The sequence below is a fragment of the Neolamprologus multifasciatus genome, chromosome 19 (genome assembly GCF_963576455.1).
Source record: "Neolamprologus multifasciatus chromosome 19, fNeoMul1.2, whole genome shotgun sequence".
In the NCBI taxonomy this organism is placed as follows: domain Eukaryota; kingdom Metazoa; phylum Chordata; class Actinopteri; order Cichliformes; family Cichlidae; genus Neolamprologus; species Neolamprologus multifasciatus.
In genome coordinates this window covers 19,895,345-19,915,149 of record NC_140457.1, presented here as the reverse complement: position 1 = coordinate 19,915,149, position 19,805 = coordinate 19,895,345, and the positions used below count along the sequence as shown (strand labels likewise).

General features: G+C 38.9%; 2 protein-coding genes across 2 annotated transcripts; both read left to right on the top strand.

Moving 5' to 3' along the window:
• The first annotated feature begins 2,291 nt into the window (after positions 1–2,291).
• Positions 2,292–7,117, top strand: LOC146496491 (uncharacterized). Its single transcript, XM_085143861.1, has 6 exons — positions 2,292–2,547; positions 2,794–2,895; positions 3,045–3,305; positions 3,398–3,558; positions 3,630–3,892; positions 4,083–7,117. Exons 1-6 carry the CDS (start codon positions 2,403–2,405, stop codon positions 4,231–4,233), a joined length of 1,083 nt encoding a protein of 360 aa, XP_084999987.1. The 5' UTR covers positions 2,292–2,402; the 3' UTR covers positions 4,234–7,117.
• Positions 7,118–10,235: 3,118 nt separating this feature from the next.
• LOC146496490 (uncharacterized) lies at positions 10,236–18,391 on the top strand. The gene is made up of 6 exons (XM_085143862.1): positions 10,236–12,271; positions 12,588–12,695; positions 14,278–14,538; positions 14,639–14,799; positions 14,879–15,132; positions 16,030–18,391. Exons 1-6 carry the CDS (start codon positions 12,175–12,177, stop codon positions 16,178–16,180), a joined length of 1,032 nt encoding a protein of 343 aa, XP_084999988.1. The 5' UTR covers positions 10,236–12,174; the 3' UTR covers positions 16,181–18,391.
• The last annotated feature ends 1,414 nt before the right edge of the window (positions 18,392–19,805 follow it).

The following is a 19,805-nucleotide window of genomic DNA, read 5'->3' as shown; positions in this document are numbered from 1 at the left end:
TAGGCTGTGAAAAACTAATATGTGGACAGAAACTTCACGAGCTGTCTGTCACATGCCTTGTTATAGGGAACTCGTCGTTTAATTTGGAGATGGCACAGGGGTCACACCAAATAATACTACAACTTGGTTTTGTGGGACACCAACCTAAAATTGCCATAGGTCACAGGCCCTATCCAGATCAGTCAGGCCGGCAATACTAGGATAAGTTACCAACTGACTGCAGTAGTAGGGTCTATGCTCAGAGGTACTTCTAATCAGGCACCAATCAAGCATCTGATTGTCAGCACATGGGGTACCAAAAGCTTAAAGCAAAGGTCAATAGCAAAATTCGTTGTTTGGCATTGACAAATCGGGTGTTTTTATTGGGCACAACCCACGCAATCAAGTCTGCTGGAGTGGCTGTAGCTCTGGAGGTACCGCAAGTCATCTATTGATCAGAAGGTTGGTGGTTTGATCCCTAACTGCCCCAGTCTGCATGCCAAATATCCTTGGGCAACATACTAACCCCGAATTGCTCTGCGATGCATCAACTGGAGTTTAATGTTTATGATAGAAAGCACTTAAAACATAGAAGAAAGTACCTGTGTGAATGCGGTGTGTATATAAAGCACTTTGAGTGCTGCACACGAGTAGAAATGTGCTATATAAGAATCAGTTCCAGCCTTATCAAACAACTGTAATATATATTTCAAGGTTATAAAATCGTGTTTTATAAACCATAGTGTTACTTGTGATGAAATATTACAGTGGGTTTTTTTTTTTAAAAAAGTGTGCCTCAACACTTTATTTGCTGACTGCTATTCTGATGGTAGCCGTTGGAGTTCTTGGGATTAACTCCGTCTATGACAGTCCATGTGACAAAAAACAAGTTCAGTTTCCCTTTTCTGTAGAATTTCACAATGTGTGATCACAAAGAAAATGAACACCGAGCAACAACATTTTACAGGTTTGAAAATACTCTATAATTTTGGTCAGCTTACTGAGTGCATGATCACTACAGCCTCCAGTACTTTTGGCATTGGGGTTGGGGTTGGTCTAGGTGTTAGGATTGTGGGTTTAAGGTCAGTATCTTGCATCAGACTACTGTGAAATGATCACATTTTGATTACTCTTAACAAAAATTTTATGTCAGTAATTGCTGAGTTTTCAGTGCCTCTTAATATCTTTTTTACCTGAGTTATCAGACTCCTAAAAGGCAGTAAATCTCAAAATAGGTAGAATAGTATCGAAAACAAAAACGTACACATATTATGTTCCTGTTTATAATTAGAGTGCAATCTGGAAACTCAGATTACACTACCTACAGATATTTTGTTTTTATTATACAACTTGTAATATTTGCTTAATCTAACAAGTAAAATGATTAATATTAATATTTACCATATTTTTGAAAAATATTCTAGGTGTTTTATTTTGCATTTTGCATCACCAATTGTCTTTCAAAATATGAAGTTTTATTACCATGTGCTCAAATATCGGGCAATTTGATTTTATTTTAAATGGGGTGATCGTGGCTCAAGAGTTGGAGGTTTGTCTTGTTATCGGAAGGTTGCCGGTTTGAGCCCTGGCTCTGACAGTCTCAGTCGCTGTGTCCTTGGGCAAGACACTTCACCCGTTACCTGATGGTGGTCAGAGGGCCCGGTGGCGCCAGTGTCTGGCAGCCTCACCTCTGTCAGTGCGCCCCAGGGCAGCTGTGGTTACAATGTAGCTTGCCATCACCAGTGTGTGAATGTGTGGATGACTGAATGTAGTGTAAAGCGCTTTGGGGTCCTTAGGGACTAAGTAAAGCACTATACAAATACAGGCCATTTACCAATTAGCTGCCATTTAGAAAATTTTGGGATATATGCATCCCAAATTAAAGAAATGATTCGTTGCACGTGCTAAGAGCATGTAATGGCATTTTCAGGTCTTTATCTATCATGCTTTTTGTGATATTCATAATAAGTCATTGCCTCATCTGGTTATTGGTTTTACTCAAACTTTTTCTCTGAGGTAAAAATGGGTGGAAAGAAGCAATGTTCAAAAATATATCTTAATCAAATATTTCATTTATGAAATTGAAACTTCACAGCACTCGTTATGTGTGTTCAGATGTCGCACCAGAAAAATTGTTTGCAAATCTTTTATCATAATAAACTAATCAAAATGATATATTATGAATCACTGCATTGTTACTCAGCATAGCCTTTGTTCATGTTTCAACAATTTTTAGAGCGATCAGCATATTCATATCCTCCTTATCAGGAAACTAATGGTTACATCTAGATGTATGAAACATTTGTCTCCCTTTTAGTCACTTCTCTTTTTCACAACTTAACTGGAAGTGAACAGGCCAGCAGTACCAGGCTGTGTTGAAATAGGGTGGCAGTCTGCTAGGTTCCTGCTCAAACCACCAGCACATGACAGATTTCGACCGAACACTGAAAATGGATGCGGAGAGAGAACAACATAGTGATTTCTATAGTGGAATTGAGACAGTCACGTGTGAAGAAGATCTTCATGATGAAGATTATCCACTTTACCTTCAGTCTATCAGGAACCAAGGTATTAAAAGGTTAATGTACTTTCATAGCCAGGTTTCTGATTATTCAAATGATTGTTTTATTCAAATGTTTGAAACATCACTCATAGAACAAGTAAGAATAATTTGATAGATCATATATAAATCTAACTTAGTCACATTAAGTTACATTACGTCTTTATAAAACAAGCCACAAGTTACTGTTTGTATAGTTTCATGCTGTTCTAACAATTAAGTTGTAACAATCAGTTCATTTTTTCTTTGTTTAGTGTTCAGTGTGAGGTCTGTGAGACATTACAGACTGACTGCAGTGAGTCTGTTACTTCTTGCTGCTGTTCTCCTGATACTTAATATTGGCCTGGGAGTTCACTGTAAGTCGGATTGAATATGTCTAGTGCACAAAACAAATTTCTCTGTGAAATAATGAGCTCTTTTTGGAGTTTACCAGCCATTGTCTTAGAACACAATGCACCAAAATGTGTACGTGGTTTTTGTCTAAAATTGTCTGAAACACTTGCAGACGACAAGCTCACAGATACTTATTTCACACTTGATGATACTGAACGCATCAGTAAAGAGCTCATCGACCTCCAGGATACTTACAAGTCTGCAGTAGAGAGAATTCGAAGTACCAAGAAGAGGCTGAACAGTAATATAAGCCATCAGAAACTAACCAGCTGGGAACTCGAACACCAGACAAAAAGAAGCAATGACTATAAAAGTCATACTGATAAAATCACAAAGGAAATTGAAACCATGAGATCATATTTACCAATGCTTAGTAAGGCCTGTTTGACTATTTTTATATTCCATAAAATTGTAAGAATAGTGATTATACTTTTCAATAATGGTGGTATTTTCTTTTGGAAACAGGCGATGGCTGCAAACACTGTCCTGCAGGATGGATTTTAATGAACTCTGTATGTTACTACTTCCCCTTGAAATCAAATGACATGAAAACATGGAAGGAATCCAGAGATTTCTGTCAGCTGCAGGGAGGAGATCTTATAATCATAGACAGCCAAGATGAAGAGGTTTGTTAATATTTCTGTGCAGCAGTTTTCATGCAGATATTTGTCTATTTATTGATTTATTTAATTGTTAGAACTTGACAGTAAATTACCTGATGAATCATCAAGATGCCCCGCTACAGACTGGCGACCTATTCAGTGACCAACCCACCTTTCAACATTACATGAGTTATATAGACCACTCCATGATACACGACTACTCAGATTATTATGAAGATGCCTCTGGGATGATGCCTCAGTCAAATCCAAAATCCCCAAAGGCTTTCTGGATTGGACTGAGTGATGTCCAAGAGGATGGCACTTGGAAATGGTGGGATGGCACATTCCTTACTGAGGGGTAAGAGTGAAATATGTTGCACACTGTGAATCTTGGGTAAATCAGCGGTGTGTTGTATATTTAGAAAATGGTGTCTTATTAACATGATTCTTGTCATTATGAATTAACATGAATGTCAATAAAAGATGAGCAATGTGGGTTGAATAAAAGCAAATACTATCCCTGTAGAGTAACTTGCCATTTGCTTCAGGTACTGGAACGATGGAGAGCCAAATGATGTCAGCAATGAGGACTGTGCAGCGTTGTATCCTAAAGCAAACTTCTTCAAGAGCTGGAACGATGTTAGATGTGACACCCAAATGAAATGGATTTGTGAAAAAGCACCAAAATCCATGAGCTAAAATATCTGTAATACAATTTTACATATGTACATGCTACTATAACACAAATATCTGTATATAATACAGTACAACACCTATATAAAATGTAGGTGGTATATAAAATAAACAGTTGTTTATAATATGTTTTTTCTTTATAATAATAATAATGGATTGCATTTATATAGCGCTTTTCGAGACCCTCAAAGCGCTTTACAATTCCACTATTCAACTGTGTATACCAGGGGTCCCCAAACTTTTTCTAGTGAGGGTCACATAACTTTTCCCTTCTCTGATGGGGGGCCAGGGTCAGTTTGTAACAGAAAAAGTGTGACGATCGCAGGTTTGGAGAAATGTAAACATTTATTGTTTTCCAGAAAGCCACACATAACCAAATATTAATAACCCTTTCCGGGATCAAATAACCCTCTCTGGGTTCTTAATAGAAAAAATTAACTTAGGAAATACTTAATAACACTATTGTTATTAAGTATTTTTCGAATCAAATGAGCTTTATTGACATGAGGAAACATTTCCAGAGATTCAGTCGGTCAGGCCCACTACACCCCAGTGTTCTATGGGTGCATTAGTGTCGATCGCGTGGCCAGACTGAAAAAATAATAATGCGAGGGAAAAAAATAATGCATCTCTAATATTGTTCAGGGGGCCGGGTCAAATGTGGAGGCGGGCCGTATCCGGCCCGCGGGCCGTAGTTTGGGGACCACTGGTGTATACACTCAGAATCAGAATTTCTTTATTCTCATTGTAACAAGTATTTAAAAAATGAAGTGCAGTGCCTGCGGTGTCAAGAGAAGAAAGTTTAAATATAATTATCAAAGAAGTATAAAAAAAAGTAGAACAGTCATTCAGTAATAATAAATAGAACCCTATTGCACATAAACACTATTGCACAGAATGTCACAGGATGTCATCCATTGCATAGTATTTGTCGAGTTAAAAAAAAGCATTAAACGTGTAACCTTTAAAAAGTGTTTGAATAAATGCAAACATGTTAGACTAATTTCGGGGAGGGGGGTGAGGGTGTTCAAATAAAAAAAAATGCATGATTGGGAACAAAAGCGGTGCGACTTTCATCACTGTGACAAACTTCATCAACATCATCTCATATAAAATTTTATTATCCAATGGAAAATATTAGATAACCCCAGCTTATATACAGTATATTGTTTATTTATAATATACACTGATTTACAGTTTTTACCTGAACACTTTTTACCATGTTGCCTGTTACAACCTACCTCCAGTTACAGCTTTTGACAATTACATTCATCAACAGTTATATCAGATTACTGTTCAAACTGCAGTTTTATCAGCTAAACAATTAAAATTCCAGAAATCACGAAGCAATCTGAAAAAAACAATCAAAAAAACAAAAATCAGGAGAACACATTTGCAGAAGGAAAGAAAATCTGAACATTTGTAATAACTTGAATTTTTAATCATCTTAAACTAATTTCTGAGTGGACTAGTAAAGTGCATTTTGAACAATATGGTGAAATCCAGTAAACCAGTACTCATAAAATAGATTTACAAAGAAATAATCGCAGTATTACTAAACAGTGTGGTGACATTTTTATTTTAATGTAAACCACATGTGTACAGTAAGCATTACAAATATGGGCACTGGCTCAAACTTCTTGTCAAGAAGCATCAGGATAACTGATGTGTGAAAGAAAATCCAAGCAAGACCCTGTGAAAAAATTAAATATGGATGGTTAGGGACGCTGGAATTTATAGGCAGCACAGAAAACGTCTATGAACTGAATTTGATTTTGCTAAGAAACTTGTCCAGTTTTCATGGGCAAAGACAAAAAAAGGGAAAGACTATAAATAAATCAATGTGATTCTGTAAATCAATGTACACCCTTCACAGGTTTCCAGTCCATAAGAGGAGTGACATAAAGAGGAAAAAACCCTTCACACTCATATTCACACCTACAACCAATTTAAAATCACCAAACCCAACAAACATGTGTTTAGACCTGCAGAACCAGAAGCAGAGTACCTGCAGAACAGGGACCGCTGCACTGTGCTGTACCCACAGTGGATCATCTTTAATCATTGTTTTTTTTATTATAATTATACAGCACAGAAGAAGGATCCTTGGACCATGAAAATAGCCTATGCTGTGCTTACTTTACTTGATTTTTGTCAAAACTGGGCCACACGACCATGACAGAATAACAGGTGCAGATATAAATGATAATCAAAGATAATAAAAAGTTGATCAAAGAAACACGAAGAAGAAACTCAAACTCACAATGTAACTGTCAGTGGTGTATGAAGAGTTGGTGGATGCACTGTTAGGTGCACAATTTTAACATTAACATAATGTACTAACCAGTGCTGAACGTGGGCTTCATTTCTTCTGGACGAGTGAGGATATTTACTACATCTTATGTTTAGAAAGTGCACTATGTCACCATAAACTTCCTGTTTCCATGAAGATTCATCCCATTTTCTGTATGTCACACTTAAAATCTTTCAAGTGCAGCTGACTGTTAAATCTTAAAAAGAGCAAAGCACAAAGAAGTTTCAAGGCACACAAATAGCCTTTAAATCTAATCATGTATGATAATTATTTTAAATGACTGATCATTGATTATGCAGCACTATAGAATTGACTAGACTTGGGCACATTCCTTGATTTCTTATAGAAAGTCAGCATATTACGATCTTGTGTATCATCAAATTAAAGGTTACACCAGAGATTACTTTACTTTTATTTTCGATTCACTTTTGTCACTGGTAAAAGTTTGAACTGGAATTCAGTGATTAAGAATTAATCAGCAGTGAGTTGTGTCGACACAGCAAAGTGTCTTGCCAGATATGCATGTGACTGATATCAACTACTGGTTGTAATTTTAATGGTGGATTTGATTCACTCTTTTATCAAGAAGATGTGTGTGTCAGTAGCGGTTTTAGATATGGGCGACACGGGCGGTTGCCCGGGGCGGCATCGTGGTGGGGGCGGCATCACCGGCATAGGCAAAAAAAAAAAAATGCTCGTACTCATGCTGCCCCGACGTCAGCCAGCGCATATTGGGAATGGCATAAGCACCGATCGGTTTTCTATCGCCCATTTGCTGGGAGTAAGGGCGCCCTGCTGCTTGCGGCACAGGGAGGAGAGGGCGGGGGATTTTCTGACCGGCTGGAGCAGCATCTAATAACCAGCTCGCAAAATAAAACAAAATAAAAACAAACCAACAAACACGAAAACACCAGACATCATGATACAGACTTATAATTTGCACCGATGTTTTTTCGAAATTCTATACACGAAAAGTGAGCGCGAGAGCCCTCGGCGCGCCTGCTCGCTGCTGAAGTCAAAGTAAACTTTATTGTCATCTCTGCTACATACAGTCCAGTAGAGAGACGAGACAACGAGGCTCCAGTTACAGCAGTGCAAATAAACAAACAATAAATATAAGAAGAGTAAGAAAATAAATACACACTTTAGGACTCGGGGCAAAGGGATCAATAACAATTTAAAATTTAAAATTTACAGTTTGATGATTTAAACAGGCAGCACGGTGGCACGGTGGTTAGCACTGTTGCCGCACAGCAAGAAGGTCCTGAGTTCAATTCCACCATCAGGCCGGGGTCTTTCTGTGTGGAGTTTGCATGTTCTCCCCGTGTTTGCGTGGGTTCCCTCCGTGTACACCGCCTCTCGCCCTATGACAGCTGGGATTGGCTCCAGCACCCCCCGCGACCCTGAAAAGGATAAGCGGTAGCGGATGGATGGATGATTTAAAGTCTCACACACAAGCCGTCGAAAGGGGAGTGGCCGGCTGTTTCCAAATAGAGCATTCATTGTTGTAAATCCAAGCCCATTATGTATTCATGATTTGAATCCTGGGTTGTGTGAAACCTCAGAAATGCAACTTAGACAAAGTGAATCTGTGAACTAAGGTGTAGGTGTGTTAGGTTATGTTGTGGTGATCCTCGGGTTGAGGGATGGGTGTTCATACTGGAGTGCAAAATTAAAACCAATGGAAGATGGACAAGAAAAGTTCAAAGCCATCAGGTCCTCAGTTTAGAAAAAAGAGAAAAGAAGAGGAGGAGAAACAAAAGATGCAGGTAAGCAGATGTGTGATTGGATAATGGCAGGTCATCCTGAAACAATCAGAATACTTTATTAATCTCTAAGGAAATTATGTGGGTTACAGTTGCTCCAAGAAGAAATGGTAAAAATAGAAACAGTAACAGACTAAACTCCAAACAATACATTATGTTACAGATTTTAATATTAATTAGTCAGTTGTTGATTTGTCCTGTTCTCATTGTATGACGAATTATGATGGCTGTTTAGCCGTTTGCATACTATGCATACTCTGTCTCTCTTCATATGTGTGTGTACAACAATTTTATGTTAATGTACAATCCTTAATATGTTTTGTCTGTGTGTGTGTGTGGGGGGGGGGGGGGGGGGGGGGCGCCAGAGGGAGTGTTCGCCCAGGGCACCAAACAGTCTAGGACCGCCACTGGTGTGTGTCATCCTCTTTAACTCTTTTTAAAGCCATTGTTGAAAATTTATGGCAGTTACATAAGAACACAATTAAAATCCATCTAATAACATTCATATATTTGATGGTCTGAGGTGTAACCCGGAGCGGTCGTCAGCATGAAAAGGGTGGAATGCCCACTCCTGGTCAGGAACAAGTCGAAGGTCCTCGTCACCTCCAAAGCCCACCAGAGGAGCCTCTGCTTCACAACCAGCGGCTTTCACTGTATGGTTTATTCTTTATTCATGCCCTTAAAATGCATTCATGTATATGAATATGTCTACTAGGCATATTAGCTTACTGAGAGCCTCATATGGCGATATTACACTCTGACTTATCTTCACCCTATACTTTATTCTGCTCATTAAAATGTTAATATTGTCTTAAACAGTGATTTTTTATACTATAAAATAAAGCTATTATCTCTATATGAGTACATATTAGCATCATGAAGACAGCTGTGCTGTGCAACCGATTGAAAGCAGAAAATATAATGCTAGGTGGTTGTTGTCAGTGTGCCCTCACTCAATGATCTTGTTCCCTATTTAATGATGCGTTTGGCACCAAACTCAGGATGTTGCTTCAACCGTCAGTAAAAGTGTTTTCACTTGCTCCCAGCAGAGGGCAGTGCTTTCCTCTGTTCCCTTGACTATGATGCTTTAATGTATTTCTACATTAATCTACAGAAACATTTATCAGTGCAAAGCTGTTTAGAAGATACTTACAATAAGCTGTCTGTTCTAAAGGGCGCGTGGACTTTTTTCATGAAGACATTTCACCTCTCATCCGAGAAGCTTTTTCAGTTCTAAAACGAGCTGAATAAGATTAAATTTTGAGGATGAACTGTCCTCCTGAGGTCTCGACATTCTCTCTGCCAGTCAGATGACTTGTTTCTATTGACAAATCCAGCACACCTCAGAGCTTCACTAGCACATCCAAAGACATAATATATTTTATAGAGTCATTCAATTGTTGACCTGGGTGAAGGCCCCTAAATCTGTAACTTTAAGAATTTACCAGTTCCTCTCTCTCTCTTTCACTGGTAAATATCTTAACAAGCGCATTGTGTATTTCATTGTGTAATCACATTAAATGAGGGAGCTGTTCATATTTTTAAACTACTATACAAATACTAAAAGCCTTTTTTGGAACAAAATCTAAATTTTATGTTGGTTAATGATGACTGATAAAAGTTGAAGGCAGTGCTACACCCAAATGTTCAGTGTTTATGGAAACGTGCCAACTTGGTTTAATCAGTGTGAAAAGAGTAAATGGGATGTGTTACTTAACATTAAGCTAACCTTCATTTCAGTTTGAAAAGTTCTTGTTTTTCATGATTAAAGTACATTTTAATGTAATATTCCATGAAGCTTCTCCGTAATGTTTTCACTGATGTTTTTAAAATTAAATCAGTCCCTCAGTCTCCCAGGCCTCTGGGGTAGAGGTACCAAGCTTGCATATAAAACACAGATTTTGGTAAATATTTAATAAATTATAACCTAACAAATCTTTAACCGTTAATCGTTAACATTTATGCACTGTATTAATTTATAGGACAGTGCTTCGGTATATTGTTTATAATCTTCTATAGAGACATACACTGTTCTACATTATTGCCCCAATGTTTTACTGTTTTGCCTGTTTATACGCCAGCTTCCTCTTAATGGTTTACTCAGTTATAGCTATTAATAAACTCATAGTTCAAAGTCCTCTCTGAAAGCTATGCAGTTCATTCTCACTACTTTACTTTTCATTGTTCTTACAGAACCAAACACTGCAGGTATCTGCATACCATCCAGCCTCTTCATACTGAAAGCAATGCTACAACCTGGTCACACTGATCAATTGTTTTCAAAATGAAGAAATGATTAAAAATTTAAAAAGTCACTGGGGAATTCTTATATGTGAAAAATGATCAATTGCAGAAGGTTTTGAACATCCTGGTGGTTTATTCAGAATAGAAACAGAAAATGAGAAAATCTTGACACTAATGTAGCAACAAAAAAAAGATTGTGTCTTTAATCAGCACAATAGATTCGGTCTCAACTAAAAAAACTTGGGTTGCATTTTTGTTTCTCTTATGCTAAGTGTATAATGTTTAGCAACTTTTAAGCATTCTCTAATGCTAACGGTATATTTAATTCATGTAGTTTATGCAAAGCATTGTTGTCATAGGGGGGGTCATATGATTGTTGGAGTTTCTCTTATTATCGTGGTGGTCTTTACCTTACAATATAAAGTGCCTTGAAGAAATTGTTGTTGTGACATTTTATTATATAAATAAAACTGAACCTAACACTGACGAGGGTTCCTTCAGCTGTGATTTGGACAAATTCTTTGAAATCTCTCAAAGAGATCAGCAGATATAGATCCCATGTATCTGGAAAGTAATTGTGGCACCTACACATTAATAACATCTATCACTTCCCTCTTTGAAGAGGGAAAGTTGGACAAGGAGTCCTACCGGGCTTGGTTAGCCTGAGGGACTCTGGAAGCAGCTGATAGGTACCGACATGCCAAGCGGAATGGCTGAAGCAAAAACTCGGTGTGGGAGGAGTTCGGAGAGGCCATGTAAAAAGACTTTCAGACTGCCTCGAAGAGATTCTGGCAAACCGTCAGGCGACCAATCTCTCGGGGCGAGGTCACTGAGGCAGTTAAACAACTCCTTGGTGGCAGGGCCCCTAGGGTAAATAAGGTCTGCCCCGAGTTCCTGAAGGCTCTGGATGTTGTAGGGCTGTCTTGGTTGACACGCCTCTACAATGTTACGTGGAGATCAGGGGCAGTACCCCTGGACTGGCAGACCAGGGTGGTGGTCCCCATCTTCAAGAAAGGTGTGTTCCAAGTACAGGGGAAACACTCTCCTCAGCCTCCCTGGGAAAGTCTATGCCAGGGTGCTGGCAGGGTCCGTTAGTCGAACCTCGGATGCAGGAGGAACAATGCAGTTTTCGTCCTGGTCGTGGAACACTGGATCAGCTCTTTAGGGTGAGAATAGTTCAGTCTTTCGGGAGGGGCTCAGAGTACAGCCACTGCTCCTCCACATCGAAAGGAGCCAGTTGAGGTGGTTTCGGCATCTGACAAGGATGCCTCCTGGGTGAGATTTTCCGGGCATGTCCCACCGGGAGGAGGCCCTAGGCAGACCCAGGACACGCTGGAGAGATTATATCTCTCGGCTGGCCTGGGAACGCCTTGGTGTTCCCCCGGACAAGCTGGAGAAGGTGGCCGGGGAGAGGAAGGTCTGGGCTTCTCTGCATGGGCTGCTGCCCCCGTGACCCGGCCCCTGATAAGCAGAAGAAAATAGATGAACTTCCCTCTTTGTTTTTACAAACAGCAGATTTCACTGGAACTGATTGTTGATGACCTCAGCAGTAGGCGTTAAAATCTGTGACAGATTGTTGCTTAAATGCACTGACATATGACTGATTTAGACTGAACAGTGAGAATGGAGGAGACAAATGGTGGTTTTCAGACACCTGTCTATGAAGACGATTTGCACGAGGAAGAGTATCCTCCTTACCATCAGTCTAACAGGATACAAGGTATAATAATTCAAATTTTTATTCATTGCACTCCCATAGTCAGGTTTTTGATTCTTTTGATTGAAGTAGGTTTTATAGAGTTAAGATATAATGACAGGACATGATGATCTGAGACAACTACGTGTAAGGTTTACATGCTCTAACAGGATTTTTCTAATCATAAATAAAGAGTACAGAGCAGATGTTAAATAAACTACTAGTAAACAGTAATATTAAGTCCTAAAATGATTGCATTTTATTCTTTTAAAGCTTCAACCAAGTTATATGTGTGTTACCTGCCTTTAAGCTGAAAATTGATAATGTTCTGCCTGTTTAGTGTCCATGTTCACTATGAGTCCAGGGAGACGCCACAGACTGGCTGCAGTGTGCCTGGCGCTTCTTGCTGCTGTTCTTCTGATACTGAATATTGGCCTGGGGATCCACTGTAAGTCATTATGAGTTACATGAGTGCACATAAATGTTTTCATTATTAAATCATTTCTTTTTTGCAATTTAGCAAATGGTTATCAAACTTTGCCAATAGTCCAAAAACAAAAACAAACAAAGAAAACCAAAAAAATGTAAAAAAAAAAAAAAAAAAAAAAAAAACTTCAGAAAAACTGAAAAAAGTCCTAGTAATTTTTCTGCCAGAACACCTTCTGTTTTTTTTGTTTGTTTGTTTGTTTGTTTTACTACACAACAAAATTGTTTTTTATTCTTTTCTTTTTATTCTCGTCAATTCAAAAACTATACTAAAATATGTCGGCATCCATCTCGTCATAAAATGACTAAACAGCTAATCGGTGAACAAAATAATTTACAATCTTTATAATTTGAGCTTTTTTATTTTCCTTGAAATGAGTTTGTCCTCATGTAAAGACATGGAAGTGACTTGAAAGTGTTGTCTTTAAACAGGATACTTGGCAAACATTAACAAAATATTTAACAAGATTTAACAATATCCAGAATACATTTAAGCTAGAATCACTGCCTCGTGGTTCTTTTGCCTCAGCCAAATTGTTAAGCTGTGGTTTCTATTCTTGTCTGTTGAATCATTGCATTTGTCAGGGACCCTGGGTCAACGACCTCAGCTAACCTCAGCTAACCTCAGCTTTTTCTTGGATGTTCAAAGTTTTTCAGTTCATACAGGAACATCAGCAGTCCGGGTGAATCTATCGCTGTTTACTTACCCCGTCTCATTGAGCCTGGTCAGGATGTGTTCAGAGGAAAAAAGAGGAACAGAAAGAATTTTTAAAAAGTTAGGGTTTTTTTTGTTGCTCTTGTTTACTTTTGAGCCAAAAATACAATAAATAAAGCTACAAGGTTTAATATTGAGAAATTTGAGGTGGAAAATGACTTGAGCATTATATAATTAAAGTAACATACATTGAACATACCATGAAAAAGTAAAATAAAACATAACATTAAACTCACCTTGTTAAGTTGATCAGGCTTTTTCTTCATCCCCTGAGACCAGCTGCACTGAATCCTCACCAGCTTTTGTCCTCATCTTTTTCGCTCAGTGAGGTCTTTCCTTTCCTTGGCCATTCCTCTGCCAGCTGCCTTTGCACTGGAAAACCAAAGTGTGAGATCACAGGTGAAGTAAGGGATATTTTTCCTGTGCAGAGTTTAGAGTTCTCCATTTGGTGATAGCTGTTGAACAACATTTCTAAGGTTTATGAAAAAGACAAATATTTCTGTTTACTATTAGGCAAAATCATCACATAAATCACATTTTCAACAAAAGTTAGAGCGAAGGCACAGTTACAGGGAAAATGTGTCTGTCTGTGACTAAACATTTCTATGTGCTACAACATGGACATAATGATTAAATGTGCTGAGGTGAGTAATTTGCTGTCAGCCTGCTTATTGATTCATTGTACTGATGCTACAATGATTTGTACAAATCTTGTAAATCTACAATAACATTTTTAAATAAAACTGATGATGTACAATGTTGTCAAACCAACTGATTTATAATATTGTTACTTAAGAATAAGAAAAGTAACAGTATTCAACAATTGCAGATAACAAACTCACAGATTCTCACCTCACGCTCAATGATACCAAACGCATCAGCAAAGAGCTCATCAACCTCCAGGATACTTACAAGACTGCAGTGGAAACCATGAAGGATGCCAGGAAGCAGGTGGACAGCGAGATGAGCCGTCAGACACAAACCAACTGGGAGCTTGAACACCAGACAAAACGAAGCAATGACTATAAAAGTCAGATGGAAAAAGTTACAAAGGAAATTGAAGCCACGAGAACACGCTTATCAATGCTTAGTAAGACCGGTTTCATTGTTTCTGTATATGATAAAATTGTAAAAGCATAATGTTTTGTTTCATAATTTTCTATAATGGTGATATTATTTTTTGGAAACAGGCGATGGCTGCAAACACTGTCCTGCAGGATGGATTTTAATGAACTCTGTATGTTACTACTTCCCCTTGAAATCAAATGAATTCAAAACATGGAAGGAATCCAGAGATTTCTGTCAGCTGCAGGGAGGAGATCTTATAATCATAGACAGCCAAGATGAAGAGGTTTGTTAGTATTTCTGTGCAGCGGTGTTCATGCAGATTTCTGAAAATTTATCTTTGGTTTTGTTTCTTTTTTTGTTAGAACTCAACAGTCAATTATTTGATAAATCATCAAGCTGCCCCAAGACAAACTCGTGACCTGGTCTGGGAGTCTCACGTTCCTCGCCGTGTGAGACCTTGGATGCCTCACAGAGACCCTGAGTTTCTGGATTGGATAAGCAGAAGAATAAATCATCAAGATACGCCTCATCCCCCAATGGGCTTCTGGATCGGACTGAGAGACATCCACGAGGAAGGGACTTGGAAATGGTGGGATGGAACATTACTTGCTGAAGGGTAAGAGTTTAGTATCATTTAAAACGACTGCTTTTATTTCAAACATGAAGAAATATAAACATAAACAACAAAAGTGTACTGTACATTGAGTTGTCTCCAGCAACACACAGTTTATTTTACCTGCTAGCATGAGTTAGGAGGTGTTATAAACTTATTTAATTCCTTTTGATGCAATTAAAATTATCAGCTCAATATCATCTATACGTACAGCAATGACATATATGCACATATATGCATACATACAAATACACATCTCTATATACACATACATATGTAATGCAATATGCAATGCACAAAGCAAAACAACAATCTACATTACTACAGCCAAAAGGGTGTACCCGGCCTTTTCCACCTACGGTGGCTGGGATACGCTCCAGTCCCCCTGCTACGCTAAATTGGTTAAATAGAATACAACAGATGAACATATACATTCGTACTTTTACTTTTTTATGTTTTCATTTTGTTTTAATTATACACTTAGTCCATTCTCCACATACAGATATACAAAAACGTCTTCTTGGTCTTTGAATACTGTGCATCTTTTCATTTAATGTAGCATGTAATGTAAAATTTGCTGGAAATTTCACATTAAGAATGAAAAGTACGTAAAGTAAAGTTTATATAGTTCTTTTTAAAGACATAAAAGCCACAAAGAACTGTACAAAAGTTAAAACACAATTAATATCAAGGTAATCATTTTTTGAAATAACAAAAGAATGTCAGGAGGAGGCCTGATTAAACGTATACACACGGTGAAACTTGTGTAAATCAGCGGTCAGTTGTGTTTTTCCTCCTGAAGGATAAATTACACGAATAAGATAAAAGGTGAATAACAATTAATGTGAATCGCGTGAAAGGAAATCCTGTCTCAGCAGTGTAACTTGTCGTTTGCTTCAGGTACTGGAACGATGGAGAGCCAAATGATATCAACAATGAGGACTGTGCAGCGTTGTATCCCAAAGCAAACTTCTACAAGAGCTGGAATGACGTTAAATGTGATGCCCAAATGAAATGGATTTGTGAAAAAGCAACTAAACCACTGAGCTAAAATATCTGCAATAATGCATCACAATCTTACATAAACACATGTTGCTATCACACAAATCTCTGTAAGCATTTAAGAAACTTTTTAGCATATTAGCAAATCTTACAGCTAACATGAAAAAGCATTATTCAGCACATTTATATAAAGTAAACTGCTGTTTAAAACTGTTTTGCCCATGCGTGTACCCTGTATTTAGCTACAGCAATGCTACAGTAAATTGTTCATCTAATATATATATAGACTTACAGTGTTTTACATTATTAACACAATGTTATACCATATTGTCTGTTTACACCTCATCTGCTGATGAACACATTAAGAAACACTTGTGCCTGGTAACAATTAAAACTGCAGCTTTAATAACCTGTTTCTGTTAGTCAGTATTTTTAACTGTAGAAAATATTTTGGAAGGCTAATAACATATTTCTGGAATATTTGAATTATATAAGACTTTAACTTAACTGGGTTACTGGATCATTTAGAAATGAGATCAAGCATGTTTATGGTGAGTATCAGAGGAGATAATAAGTGAGGGATGTATGAAATATTCTCTTTACCAAAATAGTTCAAACTCATCTTTATTTAAACTTCTTTAGTTCCTCAAATGAAGTCTGCATTTCAGTCAATAACTGTCATCACAGGGATGCTTTTTACCAAATTTTCAGCACCAGTAGTGGCTCGTTTGAACATTCTTTCTAGTTATGGTGCTAAGCTATGGTGCTAGCACAAGACACAGTGAGACATGAATGGGCAAATGAACCGTGGTAATGAGGAGACCACAACCACATGTACCATTCAATAATGTGCACAAATCATTGTGAAATTCTGCTTACTGAGCTTCAAGGTGCACTTTTGTGGCATTTACGTCTCTTTGGTTGAGATAAAAAAAAAGCCAGAAGATGGTTACGACTGAACAAATGAGTCACAGGATAAAAAGCACAACAAAAGAGGAGTTTGATGATGGATGTGGCTAATGTGATCGTACTGCAGTTCAGATTTTCAGAATCTTAAATGAGCTGGTTGGAAATGTTAAGTCTAATTATTGAATGTTGTCATTGTGTTTCTTAAATTTGTAAGGTCTTAGTTCAATCTATAGGATCAAGACATTCCTTTGTCTCTGACCACCTCTCCAGCCACTCTGTGCTGAGGGAGGATTATTGTAGACACATCCCTTGTGAAGATTCTGTTTCTTGTGTGGTAAGCTTCCTGCCCTTTTGTGGCTTCACTGTGTTGTGCATGGTGAACCAATACAGGAGTTGAACCATATATTGGGTGTGGGGGAGATTACCATTTTATGACTAAGGATGTTGTTAGAAACAGTTGGAAGTCACGCACACAGAGACACATATTCTCACCTGACACACACACGTTCTTGCACATGCATACAGATGTTTACACATACACACACATAGTGCCTTGTCTTAGAACCATTTGGGGGTTTTACGGTGGGAGGTGCTTTTGCTGTGATGTGTATTGTGTGAACTGTTTTCCCAATAAAAGGCAGCAAGCGGAGGCCGTCATTGGGGTCAGTCTGCGGTAGGATTCGGAGTGCTTTCTGAGACACCGGCTGGGTCTCCCCTGCTAGCAAGTAAAAGATGTTCGTCTTGTTTTTGTTGTTAACGAGAATACGTTTCTAAACCAGCAGGGCTTGTGGAAACACAGACCCAACAGGAAACATCTTGTATACAACTGTAAACCTTTGAAATTAAAATAATATTTTTCTATTCATAGCTCCTGTAGTCTTCAGTGATGAGTCAATGTTACTTTACAGTTTCTTACTAGACAATTTAAATTCTTTATGGGGATGATCATGTTCGACACAAACATCCACTTGAAATAATTTCATTCGGCTATGAAAAAACGAATGTGTGGACTGAAACTTCTCAAGCTGTCTCTCACATGTCATGTAACTCGGTCTTTAATTTGGAGATGGTACAAAAGAGCTCACTCCCAATAATGCTGCAACTTGGTTTTTTGGGACACCACCTTGAAGTTGCCCTATGACACTGTCCCTATCCAGATCAGTCAGCCATGGCGTGCTAGGTGAAGACCCAACTGACCGAAGTAGCCCCAGTAAAGATGCCCCTGAGACAATCCAGCACACAAACAGCAGGGTGCAAATTGCTAGCAGGAAGGGCATACATGGAACGCCATAACAAGGTGGCCGGCAGAGTAATCTGAAACATCTGTGCCGAGTACGTCCTGGAAGTCCCATGGTCAAAATTGGAGATGCCCCCTACAGTGGTCGAGAATGACAAAGCTGAGATCCTGTGGCACTTCCAGATACAGATGGACCGAATGGCGATAGCTAACAACCAGACATAGTAGTGGTAAACAAGCATGGCCATAGTGATACACGTAGCGATACCAAAAGACAGCAACATCAGGAAGAAGGAATACGAGAAGCTTGAGGAGTACCAAGGGCTCAGAGAAGAGCTTGAGCAGATGTGGAGGGTGAAGGTAACAGTGGTCCCAGTGGTAATTGGAGCACTAGATGCAGTGGTTCCCCAGCTCGGCGAGTGGCTCTAGCAGAACTAACAATATTATAATGGAAATCCCACAGAGGACTGAACAGGGACTCAAACTGAAAGTGTTTTTCCAGTCATCTCCAACAACTGCAAATGTCACGGTTTGGCGTGGCAAACCGTGGGGGGGTGTGGGGAAGGAGGACCCAGGCGCGGTGCTCTATGTACAAGCAGTGCGTTTATTTACAGTGGAAACTGTACACACAACAATACATCCCCGTGTGCTCCCGACTTCCACTCCGTGTCTTCTCCCAGTGTTTGTGCTCGTGTGTCCGCTCCCTCGTGCCAGTGCACTCTGTGTCTGCTGCCCTCTCATCCAGCAATCCTTCCTGGGAAAATAGAGGCAGTAGTTAGTACCCTCAGTTCACTTGGTAAGCTCACACTCACAAACAGACCAACTGGAGAACTGACGGGAAGTCTCATGAAATGATCCCGCGTCGGTGGGAGCTCCAAGACTCTCTTAAGTAGCTCCCCCGACGAGGCCTGATCAGGAGCAGGTGTGTGGCTTCGGGTGTGGCCAGTCCACCAGCAGGGCCACACCCACCCGGCCTGAAGGCGTCCGCAGACCGGCGCTCGCAGAAACACATACACACATCCGCAAACAGGAAGAAGAGAGACAGCAACACCAAATATACATATAATATAACCAGTCCATAACTGCTCAGGGATCCTGGGTTGCTCAGACCCAGAACCCTGACAGCAAAATATTTTGAGGTTATAAAATGGTGTGTTCTAAATCATTTTATTACTTATAAGCCTTGATGATGATCGTTTTAAAGTAAGATTTAAGATAATTATCATATATTGGCATGTAAAAAGTGCAAATCAACACTTTATGAATGGTATTTTGCTGGTAGTTGTTGGAGTTCTTGGGATTAACTGTTACTATGACAGTCTACGTGACAAAAATACAACTTCAGTTTCCCTTTTCTGTAGAATTTCACAGTCCGATCACCAAAAAAAATGAACGCTGAGCAACTACAGTGGGGCAAAAAAGTATTTAGTCAGCCACCGATTGTGCAAGTTCCCCCACTTAAAATGATGACAGAGGTCAGTAATTTGCACCAGAGGTACACTTCAACTGTGAGAGACAGAATGGGAAA

Excerpts from the sequence above, each read along its gene's own strand:
- LOC146496490 (XM_085143862.1), top strand. The coding sequence starts at position 12,175 with ATGGAGGAGACAAATGGTGGTTTTCAGACACCTGTCTATGAAGACGAT. Across the intron at positions 12,272-12,587 it reads TCAGTCTAACAGGATACAAG|TGTCCATGTTCACTATGAGT; the intron begins GTATAATAATTC and ends CTGCCTGTTTAG. Across the intron at positions 14,539-14,638 it reads AACACGCTTATCAATGCTTA|GCGATGGCTGCAAACACTGT; the intron begins GTAAGACCGGTT and ends TTTTGGAAACAG.
- LOC146496491 (XM_085143861.1), top strand. The coding sequence starts at position 2,403 with ATGACAGATTTCGACCGAACACTGAAAATGGATGCGGAGAGAGAACAA. Across the intron at positions 2,548-2,793 it reads TCAGTCTATCAGGAACCAAG|TGTTCAGTGTGAGGTCTGTG; the intron begins GTATTAAAAGGT and ends TTCTTTGTTTAG. Across the intron at positions 3,559-3,629 it reads TAGACAGCCAAGATGAAGAG|AACTTGACAGTAAATTACCT; the intron begins GTTTGTTAATAT and ends TTTAATTGTTAG.